A 16,670-nucleotide genomic window follows, 5' to 3' on the forward strand; every position below is an offset into this window, starting at 1 on the left:
TTAAAAAAAGTCACCCTGCTAGTTTATTTAAATGCCTACTTACCAAACCACCAGACCAATTCCCAATGAAAATGGAAGGATTCTGTTCAACAGGAAAAAACAAGAGTTAAAAAATGTCTCAAAGTAATACCACAGTCTCCTTAGCTAACTGAAATTACAGCACACTTTACAATAATTATTATATTTTAAACACAAAGGACCCTAGCAAAGCATGTTTGATTTATAATCGGTCTGCAGCACTGACTTTCTCGTTTGCGATACATCAACTGAGAACACCATTCCAGTGATAACAGGCAAGTGTTCTGATGCAGGAAGGGAAATAATATTGGGTGCTGAGGTGATTTAAGAGTTAAAATCACACATTTGTATATGTATAAAATAATATAGATATATAAACCATAATCAAATATTTATCTTTCTCTCTCAATCTATTTCTGAAATTGATTGAGGTGTGCTCAATGTTCAAGGAAAAGTTATTAAAGCAATATCTACTGTCCCTAGAAGGCTCCTGTAGGAACCTTTCATTTTGGCTCAAGCCCAGGCTTCGGTGTTTTTCTGAGCCAACTTGGCTTCTGAGCAGAGAGGGCGCGATTCATTGAGCTAGACACACCTGGGTATTTCACATGAGGTTTTAGGGCTTGTGGATAGATCCCCACAGAATTAGCCAAGCCCCTGAAATTAATGAAGAGTGAAGTCTGAAAGGAAAACATTTATATTGTGCTTTGAGTTGGAGACTGTTACTGAAGCCAACCGATCATCTGTGGGACTTGACAAGCTGTGCTGTGGCTTGGAAATGCAGTAAGTGATGTTGTCCAGCAGGGAGCGCTGCATGTGCTGAGATGGTGTGTAAAAGGATGTGTTGGGCAGCTCATGAGTAAATTTTCATACTGGGGTGAGCTGAAGTTGTTGCAAAACCCCTCGTCAGTGATGCTGAGTGTAGATGTTCAGGGTCTTGCATGCAAAAACAAAGCACAGATTGTCCACATTGCTTAGTGTCTCAGTTTGCTAAAGACTTGCTTTAGATAAGGGTTAGCAGGCTGCTCTTCTTTACTGCCTCTGGAGGCAGTACAGTCTTAAGCACAGGATTAAGAAATTGTCTGCAGAATTGAGGCTTTATTGGTATGTACAATACCTTGCACTGATCCATTTTAAATGGAGACTTGGAAAATCCATCTTGTATGTCTTGTCAGCACACTATTCTGGAATCGAATCTTTGCTGCAAGAATCTTATTCCAAGGGATTAGGTTTGTGGGTTCCTAAGGAAAGCTGTATACCAGGAAGATGCCAGTTGTTGGTGCTCCTGTCTCTGGAATACAGAAACCTAGCTTGACAGTGCTGCACAGTCAGTGAGGAGAGATTCCTACACTGAAATCCCAGGAAGGGCACTGATGTATGTGGCTGTGGAAATGGGTAGAAATTGAAGGAACTCTGTATAAAAGCATCAGTCTAACAACCCAGTCCTTTTTGTAGTTAAGTGAGCTTCCTCACAGCAGTGTCTTAACCGAGTATGTCTGTGGTGTGGATGTCTTTCAATGACGCCTCATGATCTCTCCAAGCTTGGGAATCCACTGTGTGACTGGTGTGGGTAGGAATGTTGTTGGTATTGACCTGTTATTCTTAGACAATGCTACAATCACTGAGTGTCAGGACTTCAACGTCATGTAACATCTTTCAAGAGATAAAGGAGAGGGGTGCTGTGTTTTTTTCCCCTGCCTGGAGCCCCTTTGGTTATATGGGAACAATGGAGACTGCAACTGAAGCTCTACAACAGGAATGGAATATCCTCAACACTGCATCTTTAATGTGGGATGAAGATATCTGGTTTGTATGGTGATCCTCTGACCTTCTGTCCTTGACCCTGATCTTGAACAGCTGTATCATGTCTGTGCAATGAAGTGTCACTGGAAATTTTCTTTGTATACAGAGAGAGCCCCAGCTTAATCTAGAGAATGTTCAGTTTTGTTCCTAAAGTGCAGAGATAGTATACATCTGTTTTAGTAACTTATTAGATTTAGTTGCTGTCTGGTACATGGCTCAGTAACCATTCCTCCTGAGATATTTTGCATAACTACTAGCAATCATAAACCAGCACATAAGCAGGCCTAACGAATGTGGCGGGTTTAATTGTTTGTGCTGTTTGTAGGGGGGCATCTTCACAGAGCTCAGTGAGCACACTAATCTATCAATTTATGTAATAAATGTTTGCTGCCTCTCTTTTATCTTTGCTGTAGGTTCTGCAAAGATTTCTGATGTTAAGGTGTGCTTTGTTTAATAATGAATCAAGATGGTGCTTGATTAAAAAATAAAATGGGTGCATTTACCTCTTGAATCATCTTGTCAGTGTCAGCAGTTGAAGCTCCTTGCATAGGTCGAATAGGTTTAATTAAGGATCTCTGCCTTCTGCTTGCACCTGGTGAACTATATCTTCATTATTATCTTGTTTTCACACGTGTATCAAAATGCTCTCTTGCAGCCATCCATTTTCTTAGCAAAGTTTAGTTTTTAGTTTAGGGGAGTTTAGGGGTGCCAGTTTCTCTCCCAGCAAGCAACTGGCACAAGCACACGCTGAAGCCTAGGGCCATTTTTTCAAGAAACCAATTCACTGATCGCTGTGGTCTTGGACTGTGGAGAAAGACTTACCTCAACCGACCACACGAGGGCAGCGCTGCTTCCAGAACGCAGATTTCATTTTTTCAGACGCTGCATTTCCCCCACTTCTCCAGCAGAGGGGGGTGTTTCTCCTGAATTCGATTAAACCCTCAGGTCACTGCGCGGCGGGGAAACACCCCTGGCGTTTAACCCAACAATATAACTCGGGTTCACGGTCTGTTTTTGATGTTCAATAAGGAACTGATGTTTACATGGATTTGTACATAACCTAAAATTAAGGTTGTATATAATAATAATTCTTACACTTATGTAGCTCTTTTCGGGACTCTCCACTCAGAGCGCTTTACAGGTAATGGGGACTCCCCTCCACCACAGAAAATGTGCAACCTCACATCAGCTATCAGTGGGGAGGAGAACAGAGTGATGACGCCAGTTCATAGATATGTAAAATCCACAGGGAAAAGCAATAGAGCGGTTTTTACTATTTACAGTTTATAAATATAGAAGCCACCTGGCTTCTTTTTCTTCGATTGCTAGTAGCTAACTGGTCTGAGGATCTCTCTGGTGTCTGAGGTCTAAGCTGGTCCAGTATGTGAAAGCATGGCAGGGCAGCTCATTCCAAACTCCCACGGCTCTCTGTGAAGATGAGCCTGCTTTTCTCAGCCCCGTAGTCTGCACTAGTGCCTCCTGGGTCCCTGCTGATTCTGAAGAAGTCCACCGAGTAGACTTTATCAATGCCTTGCCCTTTCAACATTATCGATAGGTGCATCTGGTCTTCCCCCACTGAAAAAGATTCAATTTTCTTTGATTTGCCAGTGCAGATTATTCCTTTGAGTCGGGAGTCGGCATATTTTTTTTCTGAGAAAGTTGGTGACAGTTGTAAACAGTATTCTAAATATTTTAATGCACTTCGCGCCAGAAATACGTAAAAGAGGTTCAAGGAATAAGAGCTTAGGTAATGAAAAGGTTCCTCATCTCTATGGGAAACTGCTAATGTTTCTGTGTATATAATACCTTTTGTTTTCTCCTTTAATTAGACACCGATGTACAGCGTAATACTGGGTTTCTCCCCAGAAAGACTAAACAGTGAAATGGCAGTCCCTCTAGACTTGCAATCTAGCTGGTTTTAAAAACACACAGGTCATCCAACTGCTTTAACTGTATTCCAGGTATTGGTACTGAAGTTAAGCCAGGCATTCCCCCGTCAAGCCGGAATAATGAGCTGGACTTCACAGGAACAGGCCGGGACACCGGGGACGACCTCTGTGCTAATTCTCGTCAGGCAGCACAGCTGAAGGGGGGATTTGTTTTTTAGCTGCATAGCCAAAGCGGTATGACGAACGGGTTTCCAAGGGGAATAAACAGATGAAGGCAGGAGGAAGCCACATCCCAAAGTCACATCCCACGGGGACTGGAGGTGAATGTGCGGAATAAACTGTGCCGCTGTGCGTCGCGTCCCGGCTCGCTCTCCGCACATCCTGCTGCCTCTGACACAATCTCGCAGAGAGAGAGAGAGACCCTCCGATGCCAGCGGCCGGACAAAGAGAAAGGTGGTGTCCAAGTACTTTCCCACCAGAAAACCGGGAAAGGAAATGCGCCATACACACGCGCAGAAAAATCCAATCTTCATTCCGCGTAAAACTGACTTCACGGGTCTCCCGGAGCCTTTGTAGGCACAAACCCGTAATCACAGTCTACCGCATCTTACCTTCAGCGCAGGGCGAAATCGGTGTCACCATCTCACCATCCAGACACACACACAGTAGTTACCCTACGTGTCCAAGAGGCAAAGGCGGCCACTTAGACTGAGCTGAAATGGACTTTTAGGAGTTTCCCTTGGAGACGGGGAATCTGCCTCACTCCGAGTTTCCCCCTCGGAGGGTCTTGCTGAAATCCGTAGTCCAAATCGACAAACAGGTGTCCCCCCGATGGGCTTCTTGTTCCCTGTAGGCTACAGCCCCAGCGACTCCACATGTGCCCGGGGGAAGGATTTCGTTTTCGAAAAGGCAACGCTGGATTTTCAAATCCGCTTATTCCGCTTAGCGCTTTGAGAAGCCACCTTTAAAGGCGCTATATAAAATAAAGTTTATTGTTATTATTTGCCCATCATTCACCCTCACGCCTCAGGGTCTGGCTACGACCTGAATGATCTTGTTCATCTACCTTGTTAATCGAGGATCTCCAAACACCTCTTGTTAACATGCTCCATAAACTGTACCCAGTACTCCCTGTTTGGGAAAAAAAAAACTCTTTTTGCAGGAAATTTGTTTCCACTCAATTTCCAAAACTTCCTGAGTCACTATTCTGAGTCTAAGGTACCAAAATAGTATTCCCTTTCTGGAGTTTTTTTAAGACCTCAGAACTCCTTTGAAAGGAAGCCTAAAACGAACTAGCTCTATTTTTTTGTAAGGGATACCCACCATTTCTCTGACATGGCCCTTTCTTCCTCAAATTCACGTTTTCTGTTCAAATATTTTGAGGTATCACTTTCAAAAAAGGCTTGAACGTGATATATTTAATGGGGAAAACATTCCCAATTCACAAAGAACGTCAAGATTATAAAGACATAGCATGTTTATGTGGTCTGGCACAATTTTCATCTCATCACACGTGGGCAGGAGAAAAATGCCCTTTTCTATGAAACGATATAGCTTCTAAAGCAGTAATCAGACTGTCATTGAAAGGCAATACAGCCGGCCGTCATTGAAAGTGGATTTTTGTGCATCGTGAATGTCCCATATTGTCATATTTTCTTATACTTTCTAACTTGGACCTATAACTGAGTTGTACGACTGTACTCTATAGTCTGGACAGAGGGAGCACGTGACAGTTAAACAGTAGAAGCAGGAAGATCATCTTAGTGCCCAGCAGGAACAAAATGCATGATTCGAGGTTTTGTGCAATCCACACAAAGGCTGAAAAAAATAAAAGCAACCAAAGCAGACAGTTTTAGAAGGAAAAAAACATTTATTTTGTCACATTTGCCCCACTATAAAACAGCCCTTTTACAAACATTCGGCTTAATACGTCATACAATGCAGGAACAAAACAATATAAAAAAAAAGATTACTTGCAAAATTATATATATTTAATATCCAAAAAGTACATTGCATATATAAGTAGCAAAACCCCCCTTTCAGTCAGGGGTGGAGAGGAGGGGATGTGAAAGTTTATTTATTGCTATAATGCTACATAAGTCTTTTCTTTTGAAGCATCAAGACTTGCCCCAAATTGAAATTGCTTTAAGGTCATTGCAACATTGAAAACCAGTGCTGTTGCCCAAGCATAACATGTGGTACCCTTTACTCAATTCCTCTCAGTGGAAACCAGTGCAAAGACTGCCAGTTGCTCAGGAAGGCTGATCGCTTTTAATCAGCAGTAGGAAGGGAACTCCCTTTACAATAACCGATGAGACACGGGAACGTTCCAAAGGATCCGTGATTGTCAAAGAATCCAGGATTATGGCTCATTCAGGCACTTTTTGGTTGGGAAGGCAAGTAACAACGGTAGCTAGGAATGTATATTTGTGTGCCTAAGTAAGGCACTTTGGAGTAATTCAACCTGTATTTTCTATAAAAATCAGCAAAGGTTATTGCCCAAATGTACAGACACAAAACACACAATAAAAGATGTACAAATTACAAATCAGAAACTGATTTCTTATTTTGTCTGATAGTAAAAAAAAATTGCATTTTTGACCGAGGTCAACTCGTTTCTCTTTTTCTCTTGATCCTTTCAATACTGTGTTACATATGAAAATAACTCTGCATAATTTATACAGTAAGTTGCTTTAACAGCTAGTTGACCAATGTTTAAAAAAACAACAAAAAAATAGGTCTGACAAACGCACAGCGTTCGCGAATCTCAGGACTCCATTTTATCCTCATTGATTTTGCGCTTCTTTTTAGTCATATGTTAACTTTCAAAAGTTCTTGGCTCTAAGTCTGCCCTTGGCCTCTGAAGTCATTCTCAAAAAATCTCTCTTGTTACAAATAGTGATGCCCTCTCCGGTATGAAGAATTTCAAACCCTTTTCCGAAAAAGAAATCTGTATGAAATGTCGAAAACAGTACAAAGAGAACTGGCCTGTTAAACTGCAACTGATACCGACAGGATCCACCTAGAGACTCCTTGGATTGTGAGCTGCTGAAAAAGGACTTTTCCGCACAATGGGGGCTGGAATTCCATTCAACAAATACTGTTCTAGAACAATCTCGCCTACGAAATCTAGAGCGGAGCTGGAAGACCCAAAAGTGAGCCTCCAGGACTGTGACTGTGAAGAAAAAGATACTCCAGGGCCCACAGAGCAATCACATTTTATGCTGGTCCAGTTCGTCAACATCTGATCACGAAGCTGTGGAACAACAGATAAAACACAATCTTAGGTCAAAGCCTCCATCTCCTGTGTTAAAAACCTCCTGAAAAAGGTCGCCAGAGCTTGGTTTTGGGTAATTCCAGTTGGGAGGAATACTTAAGCGCCAACACCATTGAGCTTTCCAGTTGCTAAAATCCCTCGTTGCTGAGATCTCTTTTCGTGGGGGAGTTCCGCGGGGATCCCAGATCACGCTCCAGAAAAGCCAAAGCACACGAAAGGGCGGAGGAGAAAGAAGGAACGAAAAAAGGAAACTGCAAAACCCAGCGCCAAAACGCTTCGGACGTCTGGTGAACAAGCAGCTTGCTGTGATTGGAAGGGGACAGGTTCAGGACCGACTGAAGTGGGACCCATGTCTGACTGTGACTGCCTCTGCGTTTCCTCAATGCCAGGGTCAGCCTCAATACCGCCGCAGAAGTCTGTTCCCACTGACCGACACTGCAGCTTCCTCTCGAGGCAGGAATAACACACAAACAAACACACAAGCGTCAAATTCGACAAACAAAACCGAACAGAAGCTGTTCAGCAGGAAAGGAAGTAGTACTGTACTCCATTTACAAGCGGATCATAGGTCCAGTTTTTTCCCCCCTCTTTTCCAATGCCTTCATTCTGATCGTTTGTTTGGTTGTCGTTTTTTTTTAAAAAAAATCTGTCACGAGTTTTCACAAGTTCCAAAAAAGATCCCCGGGAGGAGAGCTTCCCGGGAATCGGAGTGCAGGTCCGAAGGGAGAGAAAAGAAGGCGGGCAGTCCTTAGTAGTAGCTGCCGAGGTGCGAGGACACGTGGGTGTTGGGATGGCGGGGAACGCTGGGATTGGGATAGATACCTCCGGCTGGGGAGCTCCAGTAAGGGGAGGGGGGTCCGAAGAAGTTGGAGGAGGTGACGGGCATGGAAGGAGGGTGGGGAGAGACAAAGTTCACCTTCTGCTGGTGGGCGTGGTAGGAGGGCACGTAGGCCAGGTCAGAGGGGTACTTGTACATGGAGGATTCGGTGGGGTGGGGCTGCAGGGCCTGGGCGATGCCATGGAAGTCGAACTTGTAGGCGTAGCGCTTGCCGTGCACCTTGGTCATGATGTTCTTGTCGTAGTAGTAGCGCAGGGCCCGGCTCAGCTTGTCGTAGTTCATGTTGGGCTTGCTCTTCCTCTCCCCCCAGCGCCGGGCCACCTCGTCCGGGTCGGTCATCTTGAACTCCCCGTTGGTGCCCTCCCAGGTGATGCAGCCCGCGTTGGCGCTGTCTGACAGGAGCTCCAGCAGGAACTGCCACAGCTGGATCTGCCCGGAGCCTGGACAACAAGAGCACGTGTCAAGTCCGGGGGTAAGGTCGTGAGCGTTTCGGCCTCACGTGGTCCCTCATGGACATGGTGATGGGAGACACAAAGCACGTACATCAACCATCATCATCATCATCATCGGCTCACCACACACCAGCTCTCAGTGGGGAGGAGAACACAGTGATGAAGCCAGTTCATAGATGGGGATGATTAGGAGACCATGATTGGTAAAGGCCAGGGGGAAATTTGGCCAGGACATTGCAGTTTTGAGAAATGCCCTGAGGTTTTTAATGACCACAGAGAGTCAGGACCTCGGTTTTATGTCTCATCCAAAGGACGGTGCCTTTTTAAAGTATAATGTCCCCATCATGATACTAGGGCATTAGGTCCCACACAGACCGCAGGGTGAGCACCCTCTACTGGTCCCACTAACACCACTTCCAGTAGCAACCTTAGCTTTCCCAGGAGGTCTCCCATCCAGGTACTGACCAGCCTCACACCTGCTAAATTTAATTGGGGCTACCAGTTGTCAGTTGCAGGATGATATAGCTGCCGGCCAGTGTATATCAGTATATCGCCAGTGGCCAACCCTCAACTAAACCAAACAAAGGTGTGAAAATAAACTTTTCACAACTTCTCTTTCCAATATAACAACATAAATGGGTCAATCATTCAGCCATTCAACTCAAGAGACGGGCAAGCCAGTAATTATGCTTCTGATTCCTGACAGTTATGTCATCTTAGGAAGCACCTTCACTTTGAAAAAAACACTTCAGGGCTTGTTTCTGCTGCTGCAAACAGTTTTCTAGCTGCTGCACATCATCTGTGAGTCATCTGCTGCCACACCCTGCCTGGACACAGCTACACAAGGCTCACTGGAGCCTGAGATTCCCAGTGATGCTGACTGACTGATTGACCTATGTGCGAATGCAGAGAGAGCCTGATCAACCAGCCCATCAAGATATCCTAACGAGCCCCTTCAGGTATGAAAGTTTCACATTTACACTCTTTAAAAAAGACTTAGTGTGGGAAAGAAGATTTAATGTGAGATAATTCTGCTGTCTTGCTAGTGAAGGTGCTGCCTTGCTTTAACTGAGGTCACCAGTTTGCCACGAGGACCTGCTTTCTCTCTGCACACCTGATAACACGAATGCATTGCAGCTGTCTAAAAGGAGCATTTCTGGAGGCAAAGAAAGAAGATTTAATGATGGACTATCTGGTAAATAGCTCTTCATTCTTACCTGGGTTGGCTAATCGACTGCTGGTCGGACCCAAAATCTGGTAAGGATCTGAGGAGACAACATTTATTTAAGCAAAGGGGGGATAATCAGGTTGGTCCAACTTTTGCTAATTCATTTAACTGATGCTTTTAACCAAAGCAAGTTGCATTGCCATCCATTTCTACAGCTGAGCAATTCAGGTTCCTCGCGCAAGGGTACAACAGCATTGTCTCGCCTGGGATTGGAACCTGCAACCATCTAGATCCCTGACCCCTGCTGCACATTGCTTTCCTTGTTCTTGGAGGGTTGGTCCACTTCTAAGCCCTTTTAGGCATTGTTGCTTTATATCTGGAAGACGTTGGGCAAACTGATCTTAAGCCAATTACCAGTATGTCTCAAGAGCGAACTGGGATTGAAATTCTTGATCACCTTGATCGCGCACGAGGACAGAGATGCAGGAATCATCTGCATCCATCATGACAGCATTGCCATTGACCATTGTGTCCAAGTGCCCTGTCATTTCAAATTAACGCAGGTCAATGATAATGCACATTACTGTAAAAGTGAGATATTGTTACCTACCAGGCTGTGGTCTTTGCTGTTCTGAGGTCTTGGACACATTCTGTGTGACTGCTGGTGAGCCTGTAAAACATATTTTCAACAACTGAGCTCAGGCAGGGAACTATGTTGTACTTATTCATTTAAAGGGCTATAAGCAGAGAGCTGCACCTCTACAAAAAGGAACCTAAAATGATTCAAGGGCTGTTGCACTTATTCACTACTGCTGACTAATTGGATACTGGACATTAGAATTTGGGAAAATAAGCTCTTAAGTTCACTTTTTTGTGAAACAAAAAATAATGGTCTGTTGTATTCCTGTAATGTCATTAAAGTACTTTTATAAAGTCATAGTGGTATTAATACATGTCTTTGAGACATTATTTGAGCCCAAGAGATTCATTTTGATCCAGATTCTACTGATTTAAAAAAATCAACCAGCACTCATTATCAGTGTGAAAAAGTGCACCCCTTGATTCAGCAAATTGTGGCATTCCTTAAGCAGTGTAGCTTGAATTACTCTTTTCCTGTAAGAGTTGATCAGTCTGTCCTGTCACCTGAGAGGAATGCTGGCCCACTGCTCCTTACCAAACTGCTTCAGCTCTGTATGAGGGCTTTTGTATATGTTTAGCAATCTATGAGATTTAGGTCTGGACTGTAACTTGGTTATTCCAAAATCCTGAATTTCTTTTTTATCCATTCTGTTGTAGATTTGCTTGTGTTTTGGATCATTGTCCTGTTGTTCAGCTTTAGCTCTAGGGTAGTCTGGTATAGTGTGGAATTCATGGTAGACTACCATGATTGCAATGTGCTGAGCAGAGCAGGCCCAAACCAGCACCGTGCTTGATGGTGATGAGGTTCTTCTGGTCAGTCAAAGGCGTGTTTGGTTTTCTCCAAATGTTCCATTTTGTTTATTAGCCAAACAGCTCCACTTTTGACTCATCTGTCCAGAGCACATTGTTCCAGACGTCTTGTTTTTAAGCCCTGCAGCAATGTTCTTCATGAACAGCAGGAGTTTCTTCCAGCCTATTCTTCCATGAAAGCCATGCTTGTCCACTCTTTCCTGATGGTGGTGACATTCACCACAGCGAGAGAGGCCTGTAGATCCGTGGGTTTCCTTGAGACTTCTACCAGAATCATACAGTCCGATTTCAGAGTTTTTTTAGTAGGACAACCACTCCTGGGTAGACTGGCAATGGTCTGGAATTTCCTCCATTTGTAGATTTTTTTGTTGTAGAATGATGGAGTTGATGAACTAAATGATTACCTCTACATACAGTATCAGCCATATCAGGGTGATCACCCTGCAACTCACAACTGGCAGCCCACTGAAGCTCAGCAGGTGTGAGCCTGGTCAGTACCTGGATGGGAGACCTCCTGGGAAAAACTAAGGATGCTGCTGGAAGAGGTGTTAGTGGGGCCAGCTGGGGGCACTCACCCTGCGGTCCATGTGGGTCCTAATGCCCCAGTATAGTGACGGGGACACTATACTGTAAACAGGTGCCGTCCTTCGGATGAGATGTAAAACTGAGGTCCTGACTTTCTGTGGTCATTAAAAATCCCAGGGTGTTTCTCGAAAAGAGTAGGGGTATAACCCCGGTGTCCTGGCCAAATTTCCCATTGGCCTTTACCAATCATGGCCTCCTAATAATCCCCATCTCTGAACTGGGTTCATCATTCTGCTCTCCTCCCCACTGATAGCTGATGTGTGGTGAGAGTACTGGTGCACTATGGCTGCCGTCGCATCATCCAGGCGGATGCTGCACATTGGTGGTGGAGGGGATCCCCATTACAGGTAAAGCTCTTTGAGTGGAGTGTCCAGAAAAGCGCTATATAAGTGTAAGCAATTATTATTATTATTATTATTATTATTATTACATGCATGAGGTAGATATAACACCACCTGACAATCAAAGCCCAATGGCAAAGCTTTGGTGAATTATGAGATATGTCTCCCACTTCTCAGTGATGCCAACTGTAACCTCTGGTGTAAAGGGCTTGTGGCTGAAAGAGCAGCACTCTCACTCACCCTTTCCGCTGTGCATGCTGTTTGACCAGCCTGTCCTGCGCGCACTGTCATAGGAAGGATCTGAAAAACAAAAGCAGAACCTTGCTGCTACATCTGGCCAAAGTTCTCATTCATCCTAAAGACAGTGCGAAGCATTCAAACAATTGTGTTTTCCCCTGTGCAGCTATTTAACTCATACTTTTAAGATAAGGCACACAACTTCCCTGCCTTACTTAAGGCCTGAGTACAATAAAGATTCTGAGCTCTTCAGATGGATGACTCAACTGCTTTTAGAAGACTCACCATGAGTCTTTAACTACTGTTAATGCCCCATCCTTACTGGGGCACTCTTACACCTCATAAAAAGGCAAGATAGAGTGAAAAAGTGGGATATATCTGCTCGCTGATTGCCCAGTAGCAAACATAGGCATAGCTCAGGAAAAAGGGGTGAAAATCATTTCATCATTGCTGAGCCAGGAAATAAAACCCACTGATGCTCATGTTTCAACACTTCTTTTGAGAAAATACACTGTAGTTGCTTCCAGATCTACTGTATACAGTATTTGCCCCCATACCCGCTTTTCTGCCACCCCCACCCCCCCTCCCAGTGCAGCACTGCCTGGGCTTTTTTGAGGAACCAGATAACGGAAATGGAGCCAAGGCCAGGAGCTGTAACATGCCTGCCCCATTAACATGGGCCACAAGCCTTCTCTATGGCTGGCTATGTGGCACTGCTAAGGGCCTGGCACGCACAGCCCACAGAAAGAAAGGCTTTGCTGGACGTCTCAGGAGCACAGCGAAATGTTAACACACACGCGCTATGTAGTGTTTCTTTTGCAGCTCCTTGTGAGTTCAACGCGGGGTAGTTATCAGCTGGATGGTAAGGCAGGCTAGGAAGCTTGGCTCAAACCCTGTGCTAGCCCTTTAAAATAAAAGTTGCAGAACATAGGAAAGGTTAAAAAAGAGAGGCCATTTGACCCATCTCGCCTTTGGAATGTAGCTAAGGAGCTCATCCAGCTGTTTATTGAAAGAAAGGGGATCAGCTACAAAAACACGGTTGTCTAGATCCAGACTCCCAAAACGACACATTAATGCTTTAAACCCACAACCTTCTCCTTACGAGAGCAGAGTGCTAACAAATTCTCTACTCTGCTGTTACTAAAAAGCTTGGAACAGGACCAATCTACCGTCAGACTCTTTATTTCTCCCCCATTAAAAACAATCTGGCCACCCATCTCTCAGTGGCTGCCACCAGTGAGGTAATGAAAACACTCTGCCTTCTTGATGGTAGTCCGAGTAAGACTCACGCCAGCAATCTGCAGACGCCTTCACTTTAGAGAACGATCTATTCAGAGGGAGGAGAAACACAGCTCAACGTGCTGCATCGCTTTTTCCTTATCACATGATTGTTCTGATGTTCCTTGTTAAAATCCAAACAAATGTTATTTATTAAGTAAAGGGAGAAATTCACAACTTGACGCTGCTGGACGATTGTGAAACACAGGGTAATGAAGGCCTGTTTCTGCGGACTGGACAGGACCCAGCTTCCTAATCTAGGCTGAAAATGAAATGCGTTCTCGGAAGGGAGGCTGTTCGAACTCAGTGTTTAAAGGAAACCACCGTGCATTCTGAAGCACTCTCTCCGTTTCTGAGCTACTCTGTCTAGACCCCGCTGAAATCATGTCTGTCTGGTGGCAAAAGAGACGAAGAAGCAGCAGACGGCGTCCTGCTCTGCTGTTCTGTTTTTCTTGAGTGGGCCCCAAGCTGCTCATGAATCCGTGGAGACACTGCCCTCTAGTGGCCACCTTTGAAAAATCGACTTTCTGTGATGAGCCCAAAAAAAAAACGGGGGGTCAATTTTCATGACCCTGGATTTTTTTCAAGACGTTAAACAAGCAGTACTCCACATCCAACGGCTGGGCAGACCGCCTGACTTTCAAAGGCATGTTATGCGGCGCAGACATTTCAGCCAGAGCTGTTCCATCAGAAGGACTCACCTGAGTGACAGCAGGAAAACACACCTTGCTGTTTTCCAGCTGTTCTGTAAACACTGCTCAGGGTATTGGTTTAAAATGTTTGTTTTTTTTAATTTCCAACACATTCATAACTGCCCATCAGACCCTAAAAAACAAATTCAAAAGCTCTACACAGTATGAGAACTAAAAACTTAAGAAAATGACGGCCTTTTTCCAGTTACTTTCTTTCCCCCCGCACTCCAAACAGGCGTCCTAGAAACACTGATGTACTTCACTAAAAGAATACAAAAAAGCCCCCCCCCCGCCCTCCTCCGAATAAAAAAACACAAGCGGTCTGTTGTATTAATACACTTGGCTAAAAAGTGTACAGCGTTGAGCGTTCAGTTTCAGAACTGTGCTTCGAGCCAGCCCGATGAACGCTGATGGCTCTAAACACCAGTTTTTTTTAACATAATCATCCGCCATGAAGGAATGAAAAAAACCCAACAACTTTTTCGCGCTGCTTTCGTTATTTAATCATTTGGCCGTCATCTCCCTCTCTGTCTCAGGGGACGGCGGCGGGGCTGGAGGGCGGAGGCAGGCCGGCAGTAGGATCTGTCAGCTCTAATTCAGAGCCGGGGCAGTGCAAGGCCACAGCCCCAGAGCTGAGAGGGCTCCTCACAGAGCTGCGTTTCCTGCCGGCTTTGCCTGCAGACAACCTCTCTTTGTTTCGCCGGCTCTCTCTTTTTTTTTATTAAAAAAAACACGCACACACACACAACGACAGCCTCATTCCAAGAGAGGGGTCACGGAGGAAAAGAAGAAAAAAAATCCCCAGGCAGACGAAACAGAACTTTGGAATTTGAAAAGAAAACAATTACTATAGGTCCCGCTACTGTCTGATAGTAGACGTCCATGCCAATATCTTGAGCGGATAAGATTTACAGAACAGAGCACAGCTATTAATGTAGCATACGAAGAAACGCTGAATCTTGCTGACTTGGCAAACCGGTGTTCTTAATCAAACATGTTAAATTCAGACTGTGCAACAGCTTAGGAAATGCAAACATAAAGCAGAGCTCCGTTAAGCCACATCAAGGTAAAGCAGCAGCAGGAGAAAAGAACGATGCCAAGCGATATCGTGCACGAGCAACGGAAATGCATCAGGAAGGTGGGCAGGGCCTGCAAATCCATTTTTCACCTTTGAAGCACTAAAACTCACTTCTGTTTCAGCACAGGAGTGTTCAGCTAACCCTCACAGGAACTGAGCATTACCAGCATCCCGGTTCTGAACACTCTAAAGAAGGAAAAGAGCAACATTGTGCGGGAAAGAAAAGGTCCCCTATTAAAGACTGGACTCATCTGGCTTTGTGCAGGGCAGACACCTGAAGATACTAAAATCAACAGATCAATTCCTTGTTAGAGAACGGAATCACAGAGCATGTGCCATTCATTAACTCCCAAACAGGTTCCAGCAATTATGTCAAATCATAGTTGAATTCCATTATAAGGAATAAATTGGGCATTTTTTTTTTCAACTGAGATAATCCCTGAATTGTATGAAAGTTAAACTCGCTCAAATTAAATTAAACCCTTGGCTGAATAAGTTTGTTTTTCAACTGATTAAATAATGAGGATACAGCACCTCGTATAGCAAAGCAAGTTAATCCCCAGTTTCAGATTCTGCCAAAGGTGTCCACACTGACTACACACGTGAATGGGGGTTCTGATGCCAGTTTTATATTGTTAGCATCTTTTCATTGAAGCCCAAAGAGCCAGGCCTGAGCAAACAACCTGGTTATTACACTGCGAACCAAAAATCCCATTTTAATGAAACATAGCGATTCTTTTATTAATGAAATCTAGCAAAAGCCTGGTTTTTGTTAGGCTTTTTTTGGTCAGGAAGATGGTTTGATTTTCTTTCTATTCTTTTTTGTTCGGCTCGGGGGGGGGGGGGGATGATGATTAAATCAGGGGACGTATCCCACTGTTTTCCGAGTTCAAACGGCGTGGTCTCTGCAAAAAAGGTAGGAGCCAAGCAAAAGATTGAATCCCTAACGTAATCTTATCCAGTGCGCCCATTAGGGCTAATTGAATTAATAGGAGAAAATATCATGACCTTCCAAAGCTTCTGTGGTCTGAGGACGATAACTCGCTCTCTTGCCTCTTATCAGGACTTCCTATTATCCAGCCCCACCTAGATAGGCTCTCTTTGTGCTGGCACACCCAGATCTGGACCTATCGCTGTTATTGCAGTCCCCTGCTCTCTGCCCCACTGCTGCGAACGTCTCCTCCCTTGTTCTCTTCCAGCACAGCCGATCCCAGTCCCGAGCTGTGATTCAGGACAGCTTTCCAGATTGACAGGGCAATAATATCTCTTCCTTGCAGGAGCGATGGGGGGGAAACCCCTCCACCTCCCCCTTGGTCATATCTGGTACATGTCTGATCTTCACGTTGCTTTAATCTGTCGAAAACTGTACTCCCACCCCGCACCGCCATTTCACAAGCCTGAGACCCATCCGGACAGATGTCAGTCCATATTAGCCGGGCTTACTGACCGCCTGCTTCAACAACGTCCGTACGGGGGACAACGTGCGACTCAGACCAGAGAGACCGACGCGTGCGCTAACGGACGTCCTGATCCGAGGGGCTGTGAGCAGGGGAGCTGCGTGAGCATGT

At 44.8% G+C, this 16,670-nt stretch overlaps 1 protein-coding gene across 11 annotated transcripts in view; it reads right to left on the reverse strand.

Moving 5' to 3' along the window:
• Positions 1 to 5,557: 5,557 nt before the first annotated feature.
• Positions 5,558 to 16,670, reverse strand: part of fli1 (Fli-1 proto-oncogene, ETS transcription factor) — a 38,038-nt gene continuing 26,925 nt past the window's right edge. For 10 of the 11 annotated variants that reach the window (XM_088619340.1, XM_088619341.1, XM_088619346.1 and 7 more), the window contains 4 exons: positions 12,058 to 12,117; positions 10,053 to 10,112; positions 9,492 to 9,539; positions 5,558 to 8,262 (listed from right to left, as the gene is read on the reverse strand). In XM_088619340.1, coding sequence (XP_088475466.1) covers positions 7,733 to 8,262; positions 9,492 to 9,539; positions 10,053 to 10,112; positions 12,058 to 12,117 — 698 coding nt within the window. In that variant the 3' untranslated portion in view covers positions 5,558 to 7,732. The remainder of the gene's footprint in view (positions 8,263 to 9,491; positions 9,540 to 10,052; positions 10,113 to 12,057; positions 12,118 to 16,670) is intronic. The other variant, XM_088619338.1, reaches the window with a different exon arrangement.

This window comes from Lepisosteus platostomus, chromosome 25 (assembly GCF_059453375.1).
Source record: "Lepisosteus platostomus isolate fLepPlt1 chromosome 25, fLepPlt1.hap1, whole genome shotgun sequence".
NCBI classification, from domain to species: domain Eukaryota; kingdom Metazoa; phylum Chordata; class Actinopteri; order Semionotiformes; family Lepisosteidae; genus Lepisosteus; species Lepisosteus platostomus.